At 36.1% G+C, this 19,698-nt stretch overlaps 1 protein-coding gene across 1 annotated transcript in view; it reads left to right on the plus strand.

Annotated features, from left to right (window-relative positions):
* The window catches only part of LOC306882618 (KH domain-containing, RNA-binding, signal transduction-associated protein 2-like), a gene marked incomplete at its 5' end in the record, with an annotated part of 50,276 nt that overhangs the window by 20,504 nt on the left and 10,074 nt on the right, over positions 1 to 19,698 (plus strand). The window contains 4 exons of the mRNA XM_079437364.1: positions 7,194 to 7,310; positions 11,943 to 12,089; positions 17,130 to 17,257; positions 19,332 to 19,530. Coding sequence (XP_079293490.1) covers positions 7,194 to 7,310; positions 11,943 to 12,089; positions 17,130 to 17,257; positions 19,332 to 19,530 — 591 coding nt within the window. The remainder of the gene's footprint in view (positions 1 to 7,193; positions 7,311 to 11,942; positions 12,090 to 17,129; positions 17,258 to 19,331; positions 19,531 to 19,698) is intronic.

Genomic DNA, 19,698 nt, shown 5'->3' on the forward strand with positions numbered 1-19,698 from the left:
GGTAAGAAAATGTACAAAATATCTTCATGGAATAGGATCTTTACTTAATATCCTAATGATTTTTGGCGTAAAAGAAAAATCGAAAATTTTGACCCATACAATGTATTGTTGGTTATTGCTACAAATATACCCGTGCTACTTGACAGATTTGTGCTCCAGGGTTAAAATAGTAAATATTAAATAATAAATAGTATCTATATCTACTCTACTAGTATCTATACCCCCCCAAAAAGAAAATTTTGTACATTTTAAAGTTTAATTAATATAAATTAAACAAAGAAAAAAGATGGTGAATTGACTTGTGCTTGAAATTTAAAGGGGACTCAACCCTCTTTTTAGTTTGAAATATTGATAGATAGTGTCTCACAAAATTGCATTCACACTGACGAATTTGTTTGGAAGTCAAACAAATTAGAATATAATAATAATAATTTTATATTATTACTCCAATGACAGTAAAAACCATATATTTTAAAACAATTGCACTGTAAAATATATGAAAATGAGTATTTCACATGTATATTATTTTACCTTATACTACTGTAGGGAAATAATTACAATACGTTTGTCCTAATTTCTACACTTGCAATCAGGGCCTAAAAATAACTTTTTGCCAAATCTGCCAATAGCTGGTGACTTGAGAAAATTTACCAGCTATATATATTTTTTCCTGGCCATGAAACGATTTTTGCAAAAACGGGCAATTGCTACTACTACAATAACTATTTTTTTATTTATTAAAAAAAAATGCCATTTGAAATTAGAGCTAACCACTGCATTTTAATCATGATACATTATTGTCATTGCTAAATTGCTTCTCATTTAAAGTGTTGTAAAGAAAGTCAGGCATGCAAGAAATGAAAGCATGGGAACTTATTTTTTTAAGCATTAGACAGCAAGAATTGTATTTGTGTTTCGCCAAGAGATCTTGAAGTTATTCATAAAACCATTGTGATGTAGCATTCAGAAATCACAATGGTGTTTTATTGTAGTTGTAAACACCCAGCTTTACCTAAACTTTCATTAAAACCAGCAACAAGAAAAGACGCAAACAGGTCTACCACAAGCTTTGCCTTTATAGTTCCGAAAACACAACTAATCCATTGAATAGTAACGCCGGTGGTTGTTGTCCCCATAGATTGTGGCTTATCTGTCTCCAGTTATATGACCTTTACATGGAGGTGTAGGCAAGCTCTGCACACAAAGATAATCCAATTGTTGTCTTGTTAAAGAATTCCCTAGTCCCAAAGGCCGACCAACCTTGTCAAAGGTGTTTAACATAGATAAGCTGCTGAACAGAATCAGAATCGAATAGTACACAGTAGGGAAAAAGAAAAAGAAAAAAATCAACAATAGTGAGGAAGTTGTATCTTCTTAATGAATTAAAAGCCTGCTGAGGTACCTTTTATTTGTTTTGAGGACGGTTCTTTATATAATTGCAAACACAAGCTCAGATAATGTGGTTTTCTTGTGGTGCACAGTTGTTGGTTCAAGATTTGGGGAGACAGAAAATCATGGAAAGAAACACTGAGCCTATGGGAATATGGCTTCTTTGCTAATCGGTTTATAAGGCTTATCCCAGTATGTTTCAAATGACCAGCACCCCATGGGATAACACACTCACTAAGCAGCCAGCAGAAAGGCATTCATTTGTGATGCTGCTGCCATAATCTTTAGCAAACAAATATTTTTGCACTTGGAAAACTTGTAAATGTGTGCCTTTCCAGCTTTTTGACCTTTCCAGGACAGCATTTCGTTTTAAGAGCAGACACCAAAGTGACATGGGAAATGTAGTCTGTGGAAGAGAGTGGATGCCTCTCATCTGTATGGGTAGCTGTCTTTTAACCTGTCAGCCTCCTGACTCCGACTTAATGCGCTGTTTGTTTACCCTGCATCTGTGCTGTCAGCCCCAGAGTGTCAGACCTCAATATGGGTTCTGTAATGCAGGGGATCCATCATCAACTTTTCCTCAGGCTGTTACCTTTTCTAGAGCTGCACTGCACACAATGTTCAGAACGTTGGAACATGCGTTTTTAGTCTGATATCATATGTGCTTGTTATGCGTTCTATTTATGTGCATCTTATTTTCTAATTTCACGCATTTTGACAATAAATATGCTTAAATATTAATATAACAACAATAATAACATTATTATTATTATTTTGCTAACTTTTTTTTATTATTTTAGTATTATTAGATCTATTAATGTTAAGAGAGGTCTGTTGATGTCAATGTCGAGAGATGTTAAAGGTTTCAAGGCTTTAACATTACAATTTTACTTTAAAGTCATTCTATATTGCTCATAATTTATAATATTGTAAAGAAAGTCAGGCATATATAGTCAGAACATATTAATATTTTTTTTTTAGCAAAGGACACATTCAATTGGTCAAATGTAAGAGTAAGGACTTTTACAATGTTACAAAAATTCCATTTCAAATGAATGCTGTTTTTTTTCCATAAAAGAATCCTGAAGAAATGTATAACATTTTCTACAAAAATATTAAGCAGCACAAATTTTATCAAAATAAATCACATTTTAAAATATATAAAATAGAAAACAGTTATTTTAAAGTGTAATAATATTTCATAATTTAAATAAATGCAAAAATGGTATGAGTTCTTTAAAATTTATAAATAAATAAATAAAAATGTTAAAAACCACATTAATTAAAATCACATCACAAATTTGTAACAACTCCAAACATTTGAACAGTATAGTTAGTGTATTTATTATAAATATTCAAACATACTTTTTATTAGTCATTATCCGAAAGCCCTTTGACTTACTTTGATGTTAAAGCTAATAATATACGCTGAATATTGGCCAGTATCAAAGCTCTCCCTCTTTCTCCTAGCTCATTAACCTCCACTAACAGCCAGCACTGGCCCTTTGACTCCCACCTCTATTTAACACCATAGTGCGCTGCCACTGTTTAAACCATTCTCTGCTAATGCCCATGTCCATTGACTGCGGCCAAGCCATTTCTCCTGACCATTATTACATCTCTCCCAGTCCTAGCCCCAGCAATAATCCTGCTATCAGCCAGTGCTAGGCCTCGCTAGCAGCACAGCTGGCTACACTGGCAGTAGACACCTAACCACATCTGCGGATCTTATCTGGTTTCACAGCTTATGGCAAGGGTGCTATGTTTCAACCTCCAACTCAAATAGAGGCAAACAGCCTAACTGCACTAATGGTTATGTTAAGCGTTCCCTTTGCCAACTTTGGCTGGCAGCGCATTCTGTTGTGAAGCCTGAGGAGTTTTGTGCCATTTTTGCTGAAACAGCCTTGAGCATATTTAGAAGTTTATTGGACCTATACCTCATAGTCATTTATACAGCATAAAATGCAGATTGTAACTGTTGTAGCTATTTCTGCAGAGTCTATAATTTCAGGTTTAATTGGCACAGTCTGAAACCCAAATCCGTAAATAACACAAGTTAGCATTTGTCTTGTGCTTAATATCCCTTTATCTTAATGTGTAGATCATATTCAGTCATTGTAAATTGGCAGCAGATTGAAATTGTGCCTGTGTTTCTCAATATCTTCTCTTCCAATGTTTTGTTGCTGTGATAAGATTACCAAAAATAGATTAGTATATTGTTCTTTCATGATAGATAAGAATATGCACCTTCAGAATGAAAATGAAATAGTCAAAGACTTAGATAAGTATAGAGGAGCAATTTGCATCAAGTCTGTTGAGATTGGGACAGCAGAAGAGAAGTGTTCTAGAACAGCACTCTTAATACACCACAAAATTACACAATGCATTAGAGACAGATTTTAAACTCTTAAGACTCTTTCTGAGGAAGTTTAAATTAACAAGTAAAGCTGGTCTTAGTCCAGGGATTCTCAACCATATTTGGTCTGTGACCCATTATTAAGTTCCAAAATTCTTGAAACTCCACATCAAAGAATTACATTAGACACCTGATGATCTCACAGATATAATTCCTGACAAAAAAAAGGAGGTCTATGATAGAGAGTTTTGCATGTGTCTGGTGATTGTGCCAATATGAAACTGATCAAGAGCTTAGTGGTCTGAGTGGCTTGAATGACTTCTGAAAAGATTTTGACAGAGAAATCAATGTAATGCACACGAGAGCGCCGCGCGCAGGTGAAGGTCCCTGTCAAAGAGACTCATGTGTGAAAAGTCATTTGTTGAGCCAGCCACACACACACTCTGAAGTCACTGCGGGCTCCAAAAATAAGTGATTCTGCATGACAGCACACTTTAGTTATCAATAAACACTACAGCAAATGCTTTTCCTGGATTTTGGCAGTGTTTTCAGACGTACACACTGATCCAGGCTCCAGAAGTGTGAGTTAGTGATCTAGTCTCCATCACAACAGCACACTATGCGCACTTTCTTAGAAGTCCCATTTGCTCATAATAAGCCGATGCGGTTTGACACTTATGCCTCCGGTTGTCAGGTTTATCATCCTCAGCCTGTCAGTGCTGCATAATGCCCATCATTCTGCGGCCTGCCTCTGCCGGGGACTGCGAGGGACAGCTTGCATCTCTTCAAACCTCATCCAGCACTGAACTGTGCCCCCTAATAAAGCCTAAATTGCCCACCGTGGAGCAGGAGAGTGGCTCCAGACATTAGCTTAATGAAAACAGGCCACTCCACTGCAGCCGCCCAGTGAGCATATTCACACTGTAGCTGAGGCAACCATCTGCTCCGAGGCACCCAGCCAGCTGCAGAGTATTCCTGTCATACACACCCCATCAGAAGGGATGCAGACGGCACACCTCCAGCTCACCCGCTCCGAGAGAGTTGGTCATGGCGCAGTGCTGCAGTGTTGCTAAATATAATGCCCTACCCACACCTCACCCTTTCACCTGAAACTGTTTGCATTTGCTTTGTGGCTTCGGCCAAATTCGGTGCCGGTTCTTCTGCATTTCATCAGCTAGAGTTCCCTACAGCTGCATCTACAGCCTGACTGGGAAGAGCATATGTTGAGGAGTTTCCAGCCATGTGCTAGGCAGGGTACGTCAACATGTGTTATTGCCAACTGTTTCATTCTGGCCGCCACATATCAGCTAACCTTTGCAAACATTTGAAGGACAAATTCACTTCCCTGAGAAATGTCTGGCTCACTGGGTTGGAAATATACTAATACTGTAGTAAACAGCCATATCACTAAAATTATGCAACGTCAGACTATACACATGTGTTCCACACAGAATGCTTTATTTGTATTATAGTTGAATTGTCACAATAGTGGACTAGTAATACACAACCAATATTTATTTATTTATTTATTTGAGCCTCTTAGTCTTAAAGGGATAGCACACCCAAAAATGAAAATTCTCACCCTCATGTCGTTCCAAACCCATAAGAACTTTGTTCATCTTCAGAACACAAATTAAGATATTTTTGATTAAATTTGAGAGCTTTCAGATCCTGCATAGACAGCAACGCAACTGACATGTTTAAGGCCCAGAAAGGCAGTAAGGACATCATTAAAATAGTCCTTGTGACATTAGTGGTTCAACCTTAATTTTATGAAGCTACGAGAATACTTTTTTGTGTTCAAAGAAAACAAAAATAACTTTATTCAACAATTTCTTCTCTTCTGTGTCAGTTTTTGTCATGCATTCACGAAAGTACCACAATGCTTGCATTCACAAGCAGTCTTCGTAAACACAGAGGGACAGAGAGGAATTTTTTGCCCAGCCTTATTTATTTGAACCAGAATATACAGACGATGAACTAATAGAGCTGGACATCAGGAGCACCACACACGTTTTGTACTTTCCTGAACATGCATCTGACACAGAAGAGAAGAAATTGTTTAATTAAGTCATTATTTTTATTTTCTTTGTGCACAAAAAGTATTCTCGTAGCTTCTTAACATTAAGGTTGAGCCACTGATGTCACATGGACTATATTATCAAAGTCCTTGCTACCTTGGGCCTTGAACAGTTTAGTTGTGTTGCTGTCTACGCAGGGTCTGAAAGTTCTCAGATTTCATCAAAAATATCTTCATTTGTGTTTCGATTCCGAAGATGAAGGTCTTAAAAGCTTGGAACAATATGAGGATTTTCATTTTTGGGTGAACTTCAAGAACTGTTGGTGAACTGTTTTAACAGTAAAGTTTTTATTTTAATTTTTTTTTACTGTTAATTATTTTTACAGTTCACAGAATATTTATTTATTTTTGTCTTTTGCCATTAGCACTGTTTTTAAGAAATGTCAACTTAAAAATTGTGAAAGTGTGTGTTTAGATGTGTTATCAAAATCCAAAAGGTCACTTTCTTATTCTGTTTTATTTTCCTGTGTAAAAAACATACAAAATGTTTTTTTTAAAAGGTTTCTCTAAAACATATTACATCTAAAGTGAATTTAGAGAGGCTGCTGGCTAAAGAGATTGTGGCAATACATCAGAGAAAGTGATGAACACTGAATATGAGCAGACAGGGATGAAGTGACACTGTTATAAAGGGAATCTGATGCACCTCTTTATACAAGGGCAATTTTTCTTACAATGGCAGCATTTATTGACTATTTAAGATTTGTTGTTATCTTGGGCATTAAGCAACCCTCAGCAGCCCAAACTGATTGCATTGTGTAAGACTAAGAAATCCCTTGAAGATATAGTTGTATGATGCACAGATGTGAGTAAACCAATGGAGAGAGCGGGTGAAAAAACAGTCAAGGCCAAGTGTTCTCAATGACCGCTGATCTGCTGTATGACTGAAATGTTAGTTGCTGCCCCAAGGTAGTTGCTGGATAGCTCATCATCTGGGTAGAATTACTTGAATCCCCATTGGAAATGAACTCATTATGTTATGACTCATTCAAGCATGGACTTCTGGATTGTTTTGAAGATCCCTTTTGGCATTTGGTACATGTTATAATATCTCTGAAAGCAGTGGAGCCCAACCACTGACCCCAAACATCGATTAGACACATGAGCGGCTGAAACAGGTGTAGACTCTCACATCTTTTTTGATCGCTTCTGAATAACTTGAACCTAAAAATGATCGACGGCTGCCACAGATTTAATTTTGAACCCAAAAATAATTTTTCATTCTCTCACTGTAGTTTTTTGCATGATGAGAAAAAAACTGCTTACTTTTGAGTGTGTCTTATTGACTGTGAGGTAACTGAGGCAACTGTCTAGGAAGCAGGCAGTGTGAGAGACCAACTGTATTGCCTTTTCTCTCCTCTATTACAGTTTAATTTTGTTGGGAAACTGCTGGGGCCCAGGGGCAATTCCATGAAAAGATTACAAGAGGAAACGGGAGCAAAGATGTCCATCCTCGGCAAGGGTTCAATGAGGGATAAAGGCAAGGTAGGATGACTGGCAACAACTTCTTTCTTTATCCTCCTGTGTACTGTATAAATTTGATATATTCCATAAATGCTTTGAGTATTATTATTATGATTGACATTGATTTGTCTGTAACCATATATGCCATAACTGTACCAGCATATTTTCAGATATTAATATCTAAACTGACTGCTCATGACAAAAACAAACTACCTGCATTTGATTAGACCTGTATTAAACCATATGTTCCATTATCTATGGAAGTCTGTTTCTGCCACGAACGAAAAAAACAAACGTTTTGATATGACATATAAAGTCAGAATTATGAAATAGAAAGTAATATACTGTATAAATTAAAGGGGCATTATGACATACAAAGTTATAATTATGAGATAAAAAAGACATAAAATATTGACTTTTCATTTCACAATTGTGACCTTTTATCTCATTATTTCAGCTTTTTTGTCATAATATGACTTAATATTCATTATTTGAAAAACTTTTTATGCTATAATTATGTTGAAATATTAGCTACTGAAAATAAAAAAAAAACTGAAATGACAAGTCATGCAGTAATCTTTTGTACATTTTTTATACCAATTTCAACTTTTTAACTATTATAACTTTTTATCTCATAATTATGATTTAGTAAGTCATAATTTCTACATTTATATCTTAAATTATGACTTAACTGCTTAACTCATCCTTTTTACTTTTTATATCATAATTATGATTTACCAAACCATGATTTTTTTCTTATGTGGAGGAAATGGGCTTCCATAAGCTTGTACGTGTTATGCACACTACATTTATTCCAGAGCAGAGTACTTTATCCCTTAAATCCTGTAAACCTTTCATTTCTGTGAGTCTAACAAGCATCAGCAGTGGCTGACAGAGCAAAGTGTGAGATGATGCTGAGACTGAAGATCATTACCTGCACTATATGCTCCTAGATATAACTGCTGTTTTTAGCATTTACTGAAGTTGTATAAATTCTTGAAAAAAGAAATATATCGCAAACGATATCACAACTAGATAGCACTGACTCACATTCTGAAAGTAAATCCTGACAACCTAACAGACAAATCTGTAGATTGTAAAGGAGCTGTTGAGACTATTCGCAGTATGGATCTTTGTCAGTGAATCTGATTTAAACAAGTGCTTTGGATTGAGTTGTGGTGAGTGTAATGTTTAGAAATGGCATTTTGTGATTCAGCCAAACAGCTGCCCTAAGAGACATTGTGGTCATTTACCTAGCCAGAGAATCGTTCCAAATGTAATATTTCTCGGTTTGCTACTCCTGTCATCTCATAATAGGCCATCCTGATTTCCCCAGCTCAATGAAATGTTCATTTTAATGTAATATTATTGAATGTAACTCCATTGAATGAAAATATCAAGCAAATATTAGTTTTCTTTCATGTAGTGTATGAAATAGAATGAAGCAATAAGCAAAGCGAGGCTGTGTTCTAAAGCGATTTTACCACTGTTAAGGGGTGTTGTTAGGCACAAGTGAAGCATGGAGACTTGGCATATTAATAGCATTCAGTTGATGTGTGCATATTTACAACACTCTTGAATTTTGTTTAACCAATCACATTTTAGAGCTGAAACAAACCTTTTTTTCAACAACACCATGATGAAAATTAAACGTTGCTATCATAAGATTTCCACAAAGTCAACAGAAACTTTGTTTGTGCTATCAGCAATGAAAATACGGTTACCTGAGTAGTATGAATTATTTACACAAAAGCTGTTTGTCCTCATTTGGTCTCTGAAGAGTGTTCTGAATGTGAATGTGCAAAACCCAGTGTCTTGTTCACATTCCCCCTGCAACCTATTTTAGCCAGGTGCTACATGCATGTGTGCTGTTTAGCGCTGTGCTTTGAATTTAAACATTCTTTTCAGCACTAACACCTCCTTTCTATATAAATGAAGCGAATGCACAGGATCTGCATGTGGATTGATCAATGTGCTGTTATTACTGAAATAAGATTTGTTGATCTATGAAATATTTGTTTTCATCAGAAACCGTACGATTTCAGAATAATTTATGAACCTGTTGTATCCAATGGAAATTATTTTTACTAGATTTATTTTCATATCGTCTTTTACATGCCACGTACTGTACTGTTTGTATATATGTGGCCTTACATCCATTTATATATCAGCAATGTGCAAACAGCACTGTGCAGATCATGTCATGCTCACAGCCCCAATTTTACCATTACCTGATTTACATAATTTCTTAAGTGAATTGTGTGCTCAAGCAATGCAGATAGCATGCAAATAAAAGATGCTTTTAGGGCTATAATCCTTCCTTAATGAATTCCCCCTCCGACTTTAATTTAAACATATTATGTATATTGTTTTGACTAAAATCTGCCTTCGTTGCAATCATTTCACAGAACCAAACAGGACCAATGTCTTCTTATTGTTTTATTATCTTACATTGTTACATGCTAAAAAGTTGTCCAAATGAGACAGGAATATGCATTGTCTGATTCAGAATAGCCATGTGGGGAGTTTCTACAAGCAGAAGGTCCCTTTTTAAGTTTTATAAACACACTGTTCACCAGAATTTCACACTGTTTTAACAATGCAGATGAACCGTGCTCTGAAATCTATTTAAATTTATGGCAGAACTCAAACAAGAGCCTGTTGGATTGTTTTAAATCCCAAAGGCAATCATTAATGCAAACATATTCCATTATAAAGAGTCACCTTGAGCTGATACAGGTTTGTTATACATATGAAATTAAGAGTCTGCCGTGCATCTTTATAGACTTGTCTGCGCAGTATCTGAAAGTCCTGCTGAAGTCTTTATATAACAGACTCTCTACATCCAAGGATCAGCAAAGCAAAGAATATTGCATTTAGAATGATTCCCTAGGCAAGTAAATGAACAGCTTGTGTCTGAGGGCAGCAAATTGACTGAATCAAAAAATCGCATTTCAGGATATTACATTCACCACAATGGCAAAATGACAATTTGTGTAGCGCAAATCTCAATCTGGGGATAGACAGCAGAAATATTTAACTTGTGTCCTTAATTTTTATGGAAGGAAAATAAATGCAGCGTTTATTATGACCCATAGTGCAGTTCCCACGAATTTCAGGAAAAGATTTTATTTAGCTTTATAAGCTTTTGTTTGAATGTTTCAAATCTGAGCTCTTTAACTCCATAGCTGGATAACTGTCAGGCTTATAAGTGTCAGATTCACTATTTGTACTTTACTGGGAATAAATTTGAGGAACCCTTCATTTTGTCACATTTGAAGAGGATTCTGCTGTGCTTAGACATGCTTACTTTAGTGTCTTTTGAAATGCATCCTGGGAGACAGACCTACCTTTTGAAACAACAGAACATTTTCTTCATGGATTGACATGAAAGGAAAGTTAAAGCTTTCAGGCTTGAAACAGTACAAATGTCATCTGACGAACGGTTTTCCAGAGGACTGTAAATGAGGCGGCAGACTTTTCACCATCTCCTGCTTCCCCTTTTGTCTGTCTGTTTTAAGTCAATCCGGAAACACCCACAGCGTCCACACCTACACGCATAGATTTGTGTCTACTCGCAAAATTATCTCATCTTCACAATTCGTCAGCGCCTGTATACGGAGCCCCACAAAATATGGTTACGCCTCTCAGAAATGTTGTGAAAGCTTAAGTGTCTCCTGACCTTTCGTTCATGCAAAGAATGATGGAAAAAGTGCTTGGGTCAATTTGACTTGATAGAGAGATGGCATCGGTAAGTGTTTATTAAAGCTGAAGGGGCTACAAGGGCCCGCATCAGTGATCAGACATCTGTGAATGCCCCTACATCAAAGACCCTGTCTTTAAGCAGAAGCCACAGCCGAATGGCAATCAACATTAGACAGAAATGTAATTACAAGCTTTGTGACGTTTTAAGTTTTTTTAAAGAGCCACATACCTTCAGCAATCAGAGAGAATTGAGAAACTGAATACTTCTGTGAAATATCACCCTTTTCTGCTCTTCCGATGGCAGGATTTAATCAGAAAGGTTACAGTGTCAATTTTTTTCTGACAAAAAGCCCTCAGGCAGATTTAAGCATAATGATTTGCAGTATCCAGGTACCCATTATCTGTGTTACAGAGTAAGGGTGTTGATAGGTACCATTGTTCACAATTTTCCTATGCCGTTATGAGAATTATTATTAAATGTGAGCTAAAAAAGCAAATTTTGTCAAAATACATTCAAAGAACATCATCAAAAAAGAGTTTCTTTCTTAAAGGGATAGTTCACCTAAAATGTTTTATTCTGTCACCTTCATGTCTAATTTGAAAAATGTCCCACGTGAGGATGAGTAAATGATGACAGAATTTATTTTTAGTCGTGACGTATTGTCAAGTATGGTGACCCATACTCGAAATTGGTGCTCTGCGTTTAACCCATCCAAGTGCACACACACAGCAGTGAGTAGTGAACAAATGCACACACGCACACACATACACACACACAGTTCACAAAATGGTGAACTATCCCTTTAATGCCTTTCCAGTTCACTCGCAGTTCAAAATATGCATAATGTGGTTTGGGGGTGGTGGAAAAAAGTACTATTTATTTAATTCATTAATGATATGATTAATTCTTCACACAGAAATCCTGACTTGATATTTTTCCATCTCTAGGAGGAAGAGCTGAGGAAAAGTGGAGAGGCGAAATACGCCCATTTGAGCAACGATCTTCATGTTTTAATTGAAGTTTTCGCACCACCTGGAGAAGCCTATTCCCGCATGAGCCATGCCCTGGAGGAGATAAAGAAATTCCTTGTTCCAGTAAGTTCACACACTTGGATTCATTGAGAGGGATTGTGAACTGGAAGCCAAGATGAGATGAGTGCACCAACCAATACTGAACTCCAGTGCTCTCCTGCATACATAAATTTGTTCATGTTTATTGCATAGGAAAAAAAGAGAGTTATGCATATGATTAAATATATACATTGGAGATCTACCTTACAAAATTGGATGTTTAATATGCTGGAATTGGCAAGAAACTGAGAGAATGCTGCTAGTTTCTGATAATGTGTTTGGCAAATCCACTTTAATTTCACCCTAGGTTATGATTCTGAATTTTCTTTAAAAAACAAAAAACAAATGGCTTAACATGAAAAGTTCTTCTGCTTTTTTGACTATACAGTTGTGCTCATAAATTTACATACCCCTTGCAAAATGTGCAAAATGTTAATAATTTAAACAAAATAAGAGGGATCATGAAAATTGCATGTATTTTTTTATTTAGTACTGTCCTGGATAAGCTATTTCACATAACAGATGTTTACATATACTCCACAAGACAAAATAATCACTGAATTTATAAAAATGACCCCATTCAAAAGTTTACATACCCTTGAATCTTAATACTATGTGCCATTTCTTGGATGATCCACGACTGTACAGTTCAGAAGTCAGTAAAAATTTAAATAATAATATTACTTTTACAGAGATTTCGAGTTAATGTGTTCAGTCTATACAAATAAATAAATATGCAGCACAACTATTTAATAGTAGTAGTGATAATAAGATTTATTTATTTATTTAGTTTTGAGCACCAAATCAGCATATCAGAATGATTTCTGGAGAGTCATGTGACACTGAAGACTGGAGTAATGGCTGCTGAATTTTTTTAGCATTAAATTACATGAACATATAAAACAGATATTTTAAATTGCAATAATATTTCACCATATTACTGTTTGGACTGTATTTTTGATCCAAAAATGCATCCTTGGTGAGACTTTCAAAAACATTTTACAATTAATTTCTTAGCCTCTTGGGCTACATCTTTGCATCATCCAGCACTGGTCTGGTCATATCCTGCATATGTACTGCTGTCAGTGTTGTTCCATGTTTTATCTTTATGCCCACTGCGGAATACCAAACTGATGAGTTTTCAATCTCAATAGCTCTGTTTCTAATCTATATCTGTAAGTATTTTAAAATGTCATTGACATGCTCCAGCTCCTGACATAATTATGTTGCCTTCTTTTTAAGCCAAATTCTTAGACAGCATTGTGTGTATCCATTACAGTTAGAATACTGCCATAAAAGCAGCTTCCTATGTAGGTAGTAGGCAGCGAGGCAGCTCATTAGGGTGTGGAGCTAATGTCTTGACGTCGTTCTGTCTTTGAATTTGTTTATATTGGTCTACTCGTTTATCTTTGTCAGAAAGCTTGATTCTTGTCAGGATTAAAGGAGTGTGCTGGCATCTCAAGATGGTGCACTTTGAAATGTTAATAGCATCTAGGCAGCCATTTGAATATGTCATAGCATTTGTTTTATAGAGACATGACAATATGGCTCCTTTCTAATTAAAGGATTTTGCTAGGCCCCTTAATTCCAGTGAAAACAAACCTTTTTCGGGAAGCCATTTTCTGTTCTAGCATCACACATCACAATGCCACAGTGCACAAAGAAAAGTCTATTAAGAAATGTTTTACCAAGTCTAGTGTGGAAGAATTTGACTGACCTGCACCAAGCTCAACTCCTATTGAACACCTTTGAGATGAATTGTAACACAGAGAGCCAGACCCCCTGACTCATCATCATTACCTGTCCTTAGTTATGCTCTGTCCGAATGAGAGAAAATCACAGTGTTTGTGTTTCAACGGCTACTGCAAAACTTTCCCAGAAGATTGGAAGCTGTTAGCAAATGGAGAGAGACGCAGCTTCCAAATAATGGCCAACAAACACATACACTAGGAAGTCGTGGCCTAATGGTTAGCACTCGTAATCCAAAGGTTGCGGGTTCGAGTCTCGGGCCGGCAGGGATTGTAGGTGGGAAGAGTGAATGTCCAGCGCTCTCTCCACCCTCAATACCACGACTGAGGTGCCCTTGAGCAAGGCACCGAACCCCCAACTGCTCCCTGGGCGCCGCAGCATAAATGGCTGCCCACTGCTCCGGGTGTGTGTTCACGGTGTGTGTGTGTTCACTGCTGTGTGTGTGTGCACGTTGGATGGGTTAAATGCAGAGCACGAATTCCGAGTATGGGTCACCATACTTGGCCGTATGTCACTTCACTTCACTACCGTTAGTAAGATATTTTTTATATTTTTGAAAGAAATCTTTCATGGTGACCATGGCTGCATTTATTTGATTAAAAATACAGTAAAAATGTAATATTCTGAAATATTTTTACAATTCAGAATAACTGTTTTCTGCTTTAATATATTTTAAGATGTTTATTCCTAAATTGGCAAAGCTGAATTTTCAGCATCATTACTCCAGTCTTCAGTGTCACATGATCCTTCAGAAATCATTTCAATATTCTGATTTGCTGCTCAAGAAAAAATTCTTATTATTAAAACAGTTGTCCTGCTTAATATTTTTGTGGAAGCCATGATACTGTTTTTCAGGATTCTTTGATGTAATGTTTAAATAGAAATAGACATCTTTTGTAACATTATAAAATGTCTTTACTATCATATTTAGTCAGTTTAATGCATTCTTCCTGAATAAAAGTAGTGTCTTTTTAAGACAATAGAGCATAGAGACAATGATTTATGTATGTATATCATTGTCAAAAAAAAAAAAATAAAGCTGCATGCAGATTATCTCTAGCTCTGGATTAAATTGCACTATGAATTGTGAAGTTCCATTGAATGAATTTTGTAATTCCAGATTAGCTTGGTTAACATACAATGAATATGTCTTTAAAAAAACAAACAAACAAACAAAACGCCTTTGCAACCTAGACTACTGATAGACGTAAACCTTTGTTGATAAGGCCTACAGAAAGCCCATTATGTGAATACGATTACACAACCTCACACACTGCCAAAGGAAAAGAATGATTCATGCAGCACCTTTAGTAGGAGTGAGTGGGCTCTCCTCAGCGGCAGTACTGTACATGTACTGACTGTAGTCTCATTAAGAAGGAAACTGGCTAGATTTTGCTGGAGGAAATCTAATATATACCATTAATACAGAGATGTACAGACTCATACAGAGACAAAAAAAATATTTTATTAAAAATTTATTTTATTTAAAAATTATTTTATTTATTTATTTTTCAGCCTTACTGGCTAGCTGGACCCAATTTGGCCTGGTGTTTCTAAGACTCCATGTTTATATCCTGAATAAATGCATTACCGCTTTTATTAAATCTTATTCGGAACATAATTAGCTTTACCTCGAGACACTCTACATAATGAGTTCATCAGAATGCTCATTACATCTGATCAGTATAAAATACATTTCTGTCTGTCTATGAATTACCCTCATTTCTCAAAGGCAAGGAATGCAGTCAGATTGTTTAGGCTAAGACATGGGCTGCCCTGGCAACAGGAAAAGCTAGCGCTGATCCAAGAACCTAACACACCTCTCACCTTTCAACATGTTATAGAAATGATCAAAACTTCTACCTCTAGGTTTTAGGTTTCTTTGGTGATTGTCTCTGCAGTTACTAAGAATATCTTCAGAGGACTGTGAAATAATCACCCCTCCTTTTTCCAAAAGTTTCACCAATTTGCAATGTAGTGGATGGGCATTTATGTACAGTTTTAGTAATTGCACTATGGTTTGGGTTAATAATTATGGTTTGAAGACAATTAATACTTTTATTCACCAAGGATGAATTAACTTGATCAAAAAGTGACAGCAAAGACATTGAAGATTTCTATATCAAATAAATGCTATTGTTTTGAACTTTCTATTCATCATAGAATCCTGGAAAATATTTATCATGGTTTCCACAAAAATATTAAGCAGCAAACCTGTTTTTGACATTAATAAAAATAAGCACTAAATGTGACACTTAAGACTGGATTAATGCCTGCTGAAAATTCAGCTTTGCCATCACAGGAATAAATTACATTTCAAAATATATTAAGTTTTATTTTAAATTGTAATAGTATTTCAAAATATTACAACATTCTTTGACAAAATAAAAGCACCATTGACAAGCATTAGAGACTTCATAAAAAAAAACTAACAAAAAAACATTTTGTCATATATATTCATAGGTTTGCCAGTTAAACACTGTATATTTACATTTTATTTAACAATGGACCAGGCCGAGTCCATTTAGTGGACACAAAAGCAGCTCTAAATCTCAGCAATACAATCTTTATTGATTGTTGAGCATATCTCTGTGGAAAGGCCACTCTCTTCTAGCTGCCATGTCTGATATTTGCTTGTACCCAGCTGTTGTGCCAAACAGGAAGGTAAATAAGTGGCTGGTGGAAATGAGGCTCCGTTTATCTGCCTGTGGCAGTGACATGAAAATAAAATAAGCGCTATCCACTCTGTAATCGTCCTTGTGATTCAGGGCCCTGTCATGTTCAATCAAATGAGAGAGGGACTTTATAAATGCAGAAAGTGGAATTATTCTTTCACAACAATGCACTGATAGCTGATGTCAAACAAAGTTAATAAGCCAGCGCTCTATTTTTCTCCTGCCTCTATCATTTCTCTTACTCTAAATGAAAAATATGTGTGCATCACATTCCCTCATTCAACACCATATTTTGGAGTGCGTGTCATATGGTGCCTTTTTGTCAGTATGTATGCAAAAATGTTTCTTGTCCTCCACATCTGAAAAACAAGCTAAAACAGATCTCTTTTTTATCCTTGTTTTTTCTTTTCTTTTTTTGAAGTCAGCAAAACTTTCTGGCAGTATATTTAACATTCCCTGCCAACGTTCTGGTGGTCTGGCAATGCATTTAAAACTTGCTTTGACCCTGGCTTCAGCAAGATGTACATCCAACTGGATCAGTTTTTTGTAAAAGCATGTTAGATGAGATGCACATACAACACATTCACATTTGTATAGAAATGTTTTTTTATGTCAGGTTTGCTGTTTTTTCTTTCCACAGGATTACAATGATGAGATCAGGCAGGAGCAACTTCGTGAGCTCTCCTATTTAAATGGCTCAGATGACCCAAGCCGAGGAAGAACCGCACGAGGACGAGGTTTACGTCTGACCTCCACAGCCTCCACCCGGTACAGTAGCTTCACCTCACCACCCCTCTGAACAATCACAGAAACCTTAAAGGAATAGCTCACCAAGTATGCCATCATTTATTCACCTTTATGTCATTCCAAACCCATATGACTTTTTTCTTCCGTGGAACACAAAGCAAGAGGTTTTTGAATATTTCTTGTATATTCTCCTTTTGTGTTAGTTTCTTGGATTTTGAACAGGTTTGTTGAAAAAATCTATTATTTTTAGTCTTATCAGAAGGAGAAATTGTCTGTCTATCAGAAAAGCTCAGGCTCAGGTAACAAGGTAGACCTTAACAGGGTAGACGTTTTAAGCTAATGAAACAGATACTAGTTAGGAAAGGACAAAAAAAAAATACACAAGGTTACATGTTATGTTTTATGCTGTTGACCCCAAAACATACCAGCAAAAATATCAGCATGCAAGTTTGGAATGATATGAGTAAATGAGAAATAATTTTTGGGTGAACTATTCCTTTAACTAACATAGTGATATGATTGTGCTAGTTAATAAATTAAGTACAAATCAGATCTAAAAGAATAAATATCATATAACAATAAAATAATCTTATTCTGCATTTCTGATGAAACCCAAGTCATCCAAGTTTACTCTTTAACTCTTTAACTGTTAACAACTCTAACAGAGGCCCAATTTTCACTTCCAAACATCTGCGCACTGTTGGATCATGAAAGTGCCCTGAGGCTCCGTGTTATTAATCAGGTTAGCAGGTGAAGCTTTAATTGTTCTCATCAAAAGCATAACTTAAATATACGGTCATACATTATTTACACCATCTTTAATGTTTATTTCATACATAATGTACTTGTTCTGGCTTGCTTGAGCCTCTGAAGATCCCTCTAGGATTCTCCCAAAACAACGACAGCTTGCATTACCTCAGGTAGTAATAATAGATTCAAAATATGATCTTTCTGTTTACCGTTCCTGGCGGATAAAGCTATATAGCGTCTCTTCCCCTTGATGTGCCATGAGAAGTCATTACCACAAATCAGCATGGCAAAAACAACACTGATGAGGCCATTAGTCTCTGTAAGATCTTTGGATTTGGATGGACGAAATGTAGAACTGGGCAGACCGAAACATCTGCCATTCACCAGTGCTCACAACACCATCTGCCATGCTGCAGCAGTAATCAGGTTGAAAATTACTCCAGAAATGGACAACTTCACCCCTTGATTCCACAATAGCAGCACAGGGGAGCGAAATAAAGCTGTCTCTCATACTGAAGGAAACAATGCGCTCTACAGACTGATTTTTGATGCCATGCTTCACTGCCACTGTTACAGTGTGTAACCAGAGCAGTGCTATGAAAGAAAAGAGCTGAGGCAGTGAATATTGCAATATCTTTGAAAACTCTGCTGTCTCACCTTATTGAATAACTGGCATTATGGTTCACAGGGCTTTAATAGGCTGTCGGTGATGAAAACACCAGCTAACAGCAACCCTCTATTATAGCACTGCAGCAAATGACTTCACATAAAATGCTAATTTTTTTATCTGTAATCACTGGAGTTGTGCTGCACTAATTTTGCATAGAGCTGCCGCTGCATCAAGTATGTGTCTATATAGAAATGTGAGGTTCTGTAGAAGTTATATCACAGCAATATCAAACAATTATGGGAAGGTTTAGTGGTAAAATACTATTAAATTAACACTTTTACTGAAGTGCCTAAGCAAATAAATACAATTTAAATTACATATTCATATGAATCAAAATTTGTATATATTAAGCTAAATCTACACAGAGTCAGACTCAACCTATTTTGAGTTAAAAAATAAATTAATTAATTAATTAAATTGTTGTCATTATTGTAAAGTTGGTTTATCAATATTTTTTGTATTTTATTTTAATATTAAATACAAATAATATCAAATAAAATAAGCAATCATAAACAGAAAAAACAAATATATTGAACTAAAAATCTTAATAAATATATAAAATATTACAATAAAATATAATATGAATATTTTCATAAAAACAAAATAAAATAAGAAAAAATAATATATTTCTATTATATACTATATCATATATTTTCTCTTACTTAATGTCTTTAGAGGTCGAGGGGGAGCAGCTCCACCCCCTCCACCAGGACGAGGAGCAGCAGCACCCAGAGGAACTGTGGGAACACGCACCTCCGTCCCAACACCCACAGTAGCCAGGGGAGTGTCTGCACCCCGGGCCAGAGGAACTACAGGGACCCCTGGATACAGAGCCCCGCTACTGCAGGCCACGCACAAATCATATGATGACTACGTAAGTCAAGATTAAGTGTTTTTAATGACAATGAATTGTTTTGAAGTGTGTATTGTATGTGTTTTAGTTTTGTTTGAAGAACTACTGAGGTAGAAACACTTTGAGTTGAGTTTGTGTCCAAAAGCTCTTCAATATTGAAAGTCTTGCTGACACACCCACACAAACACA

This window comes from Barbus barbus, assembly GCF_936440315.1.
Source record: "Barbus barbus genome assembly, chromosome: 16".
NCBI lineage: Eukaryota > Metazoa > Chordata > Actinopteri > Cypriniformes > Cyprinidae > Barbus > Barbus barbus.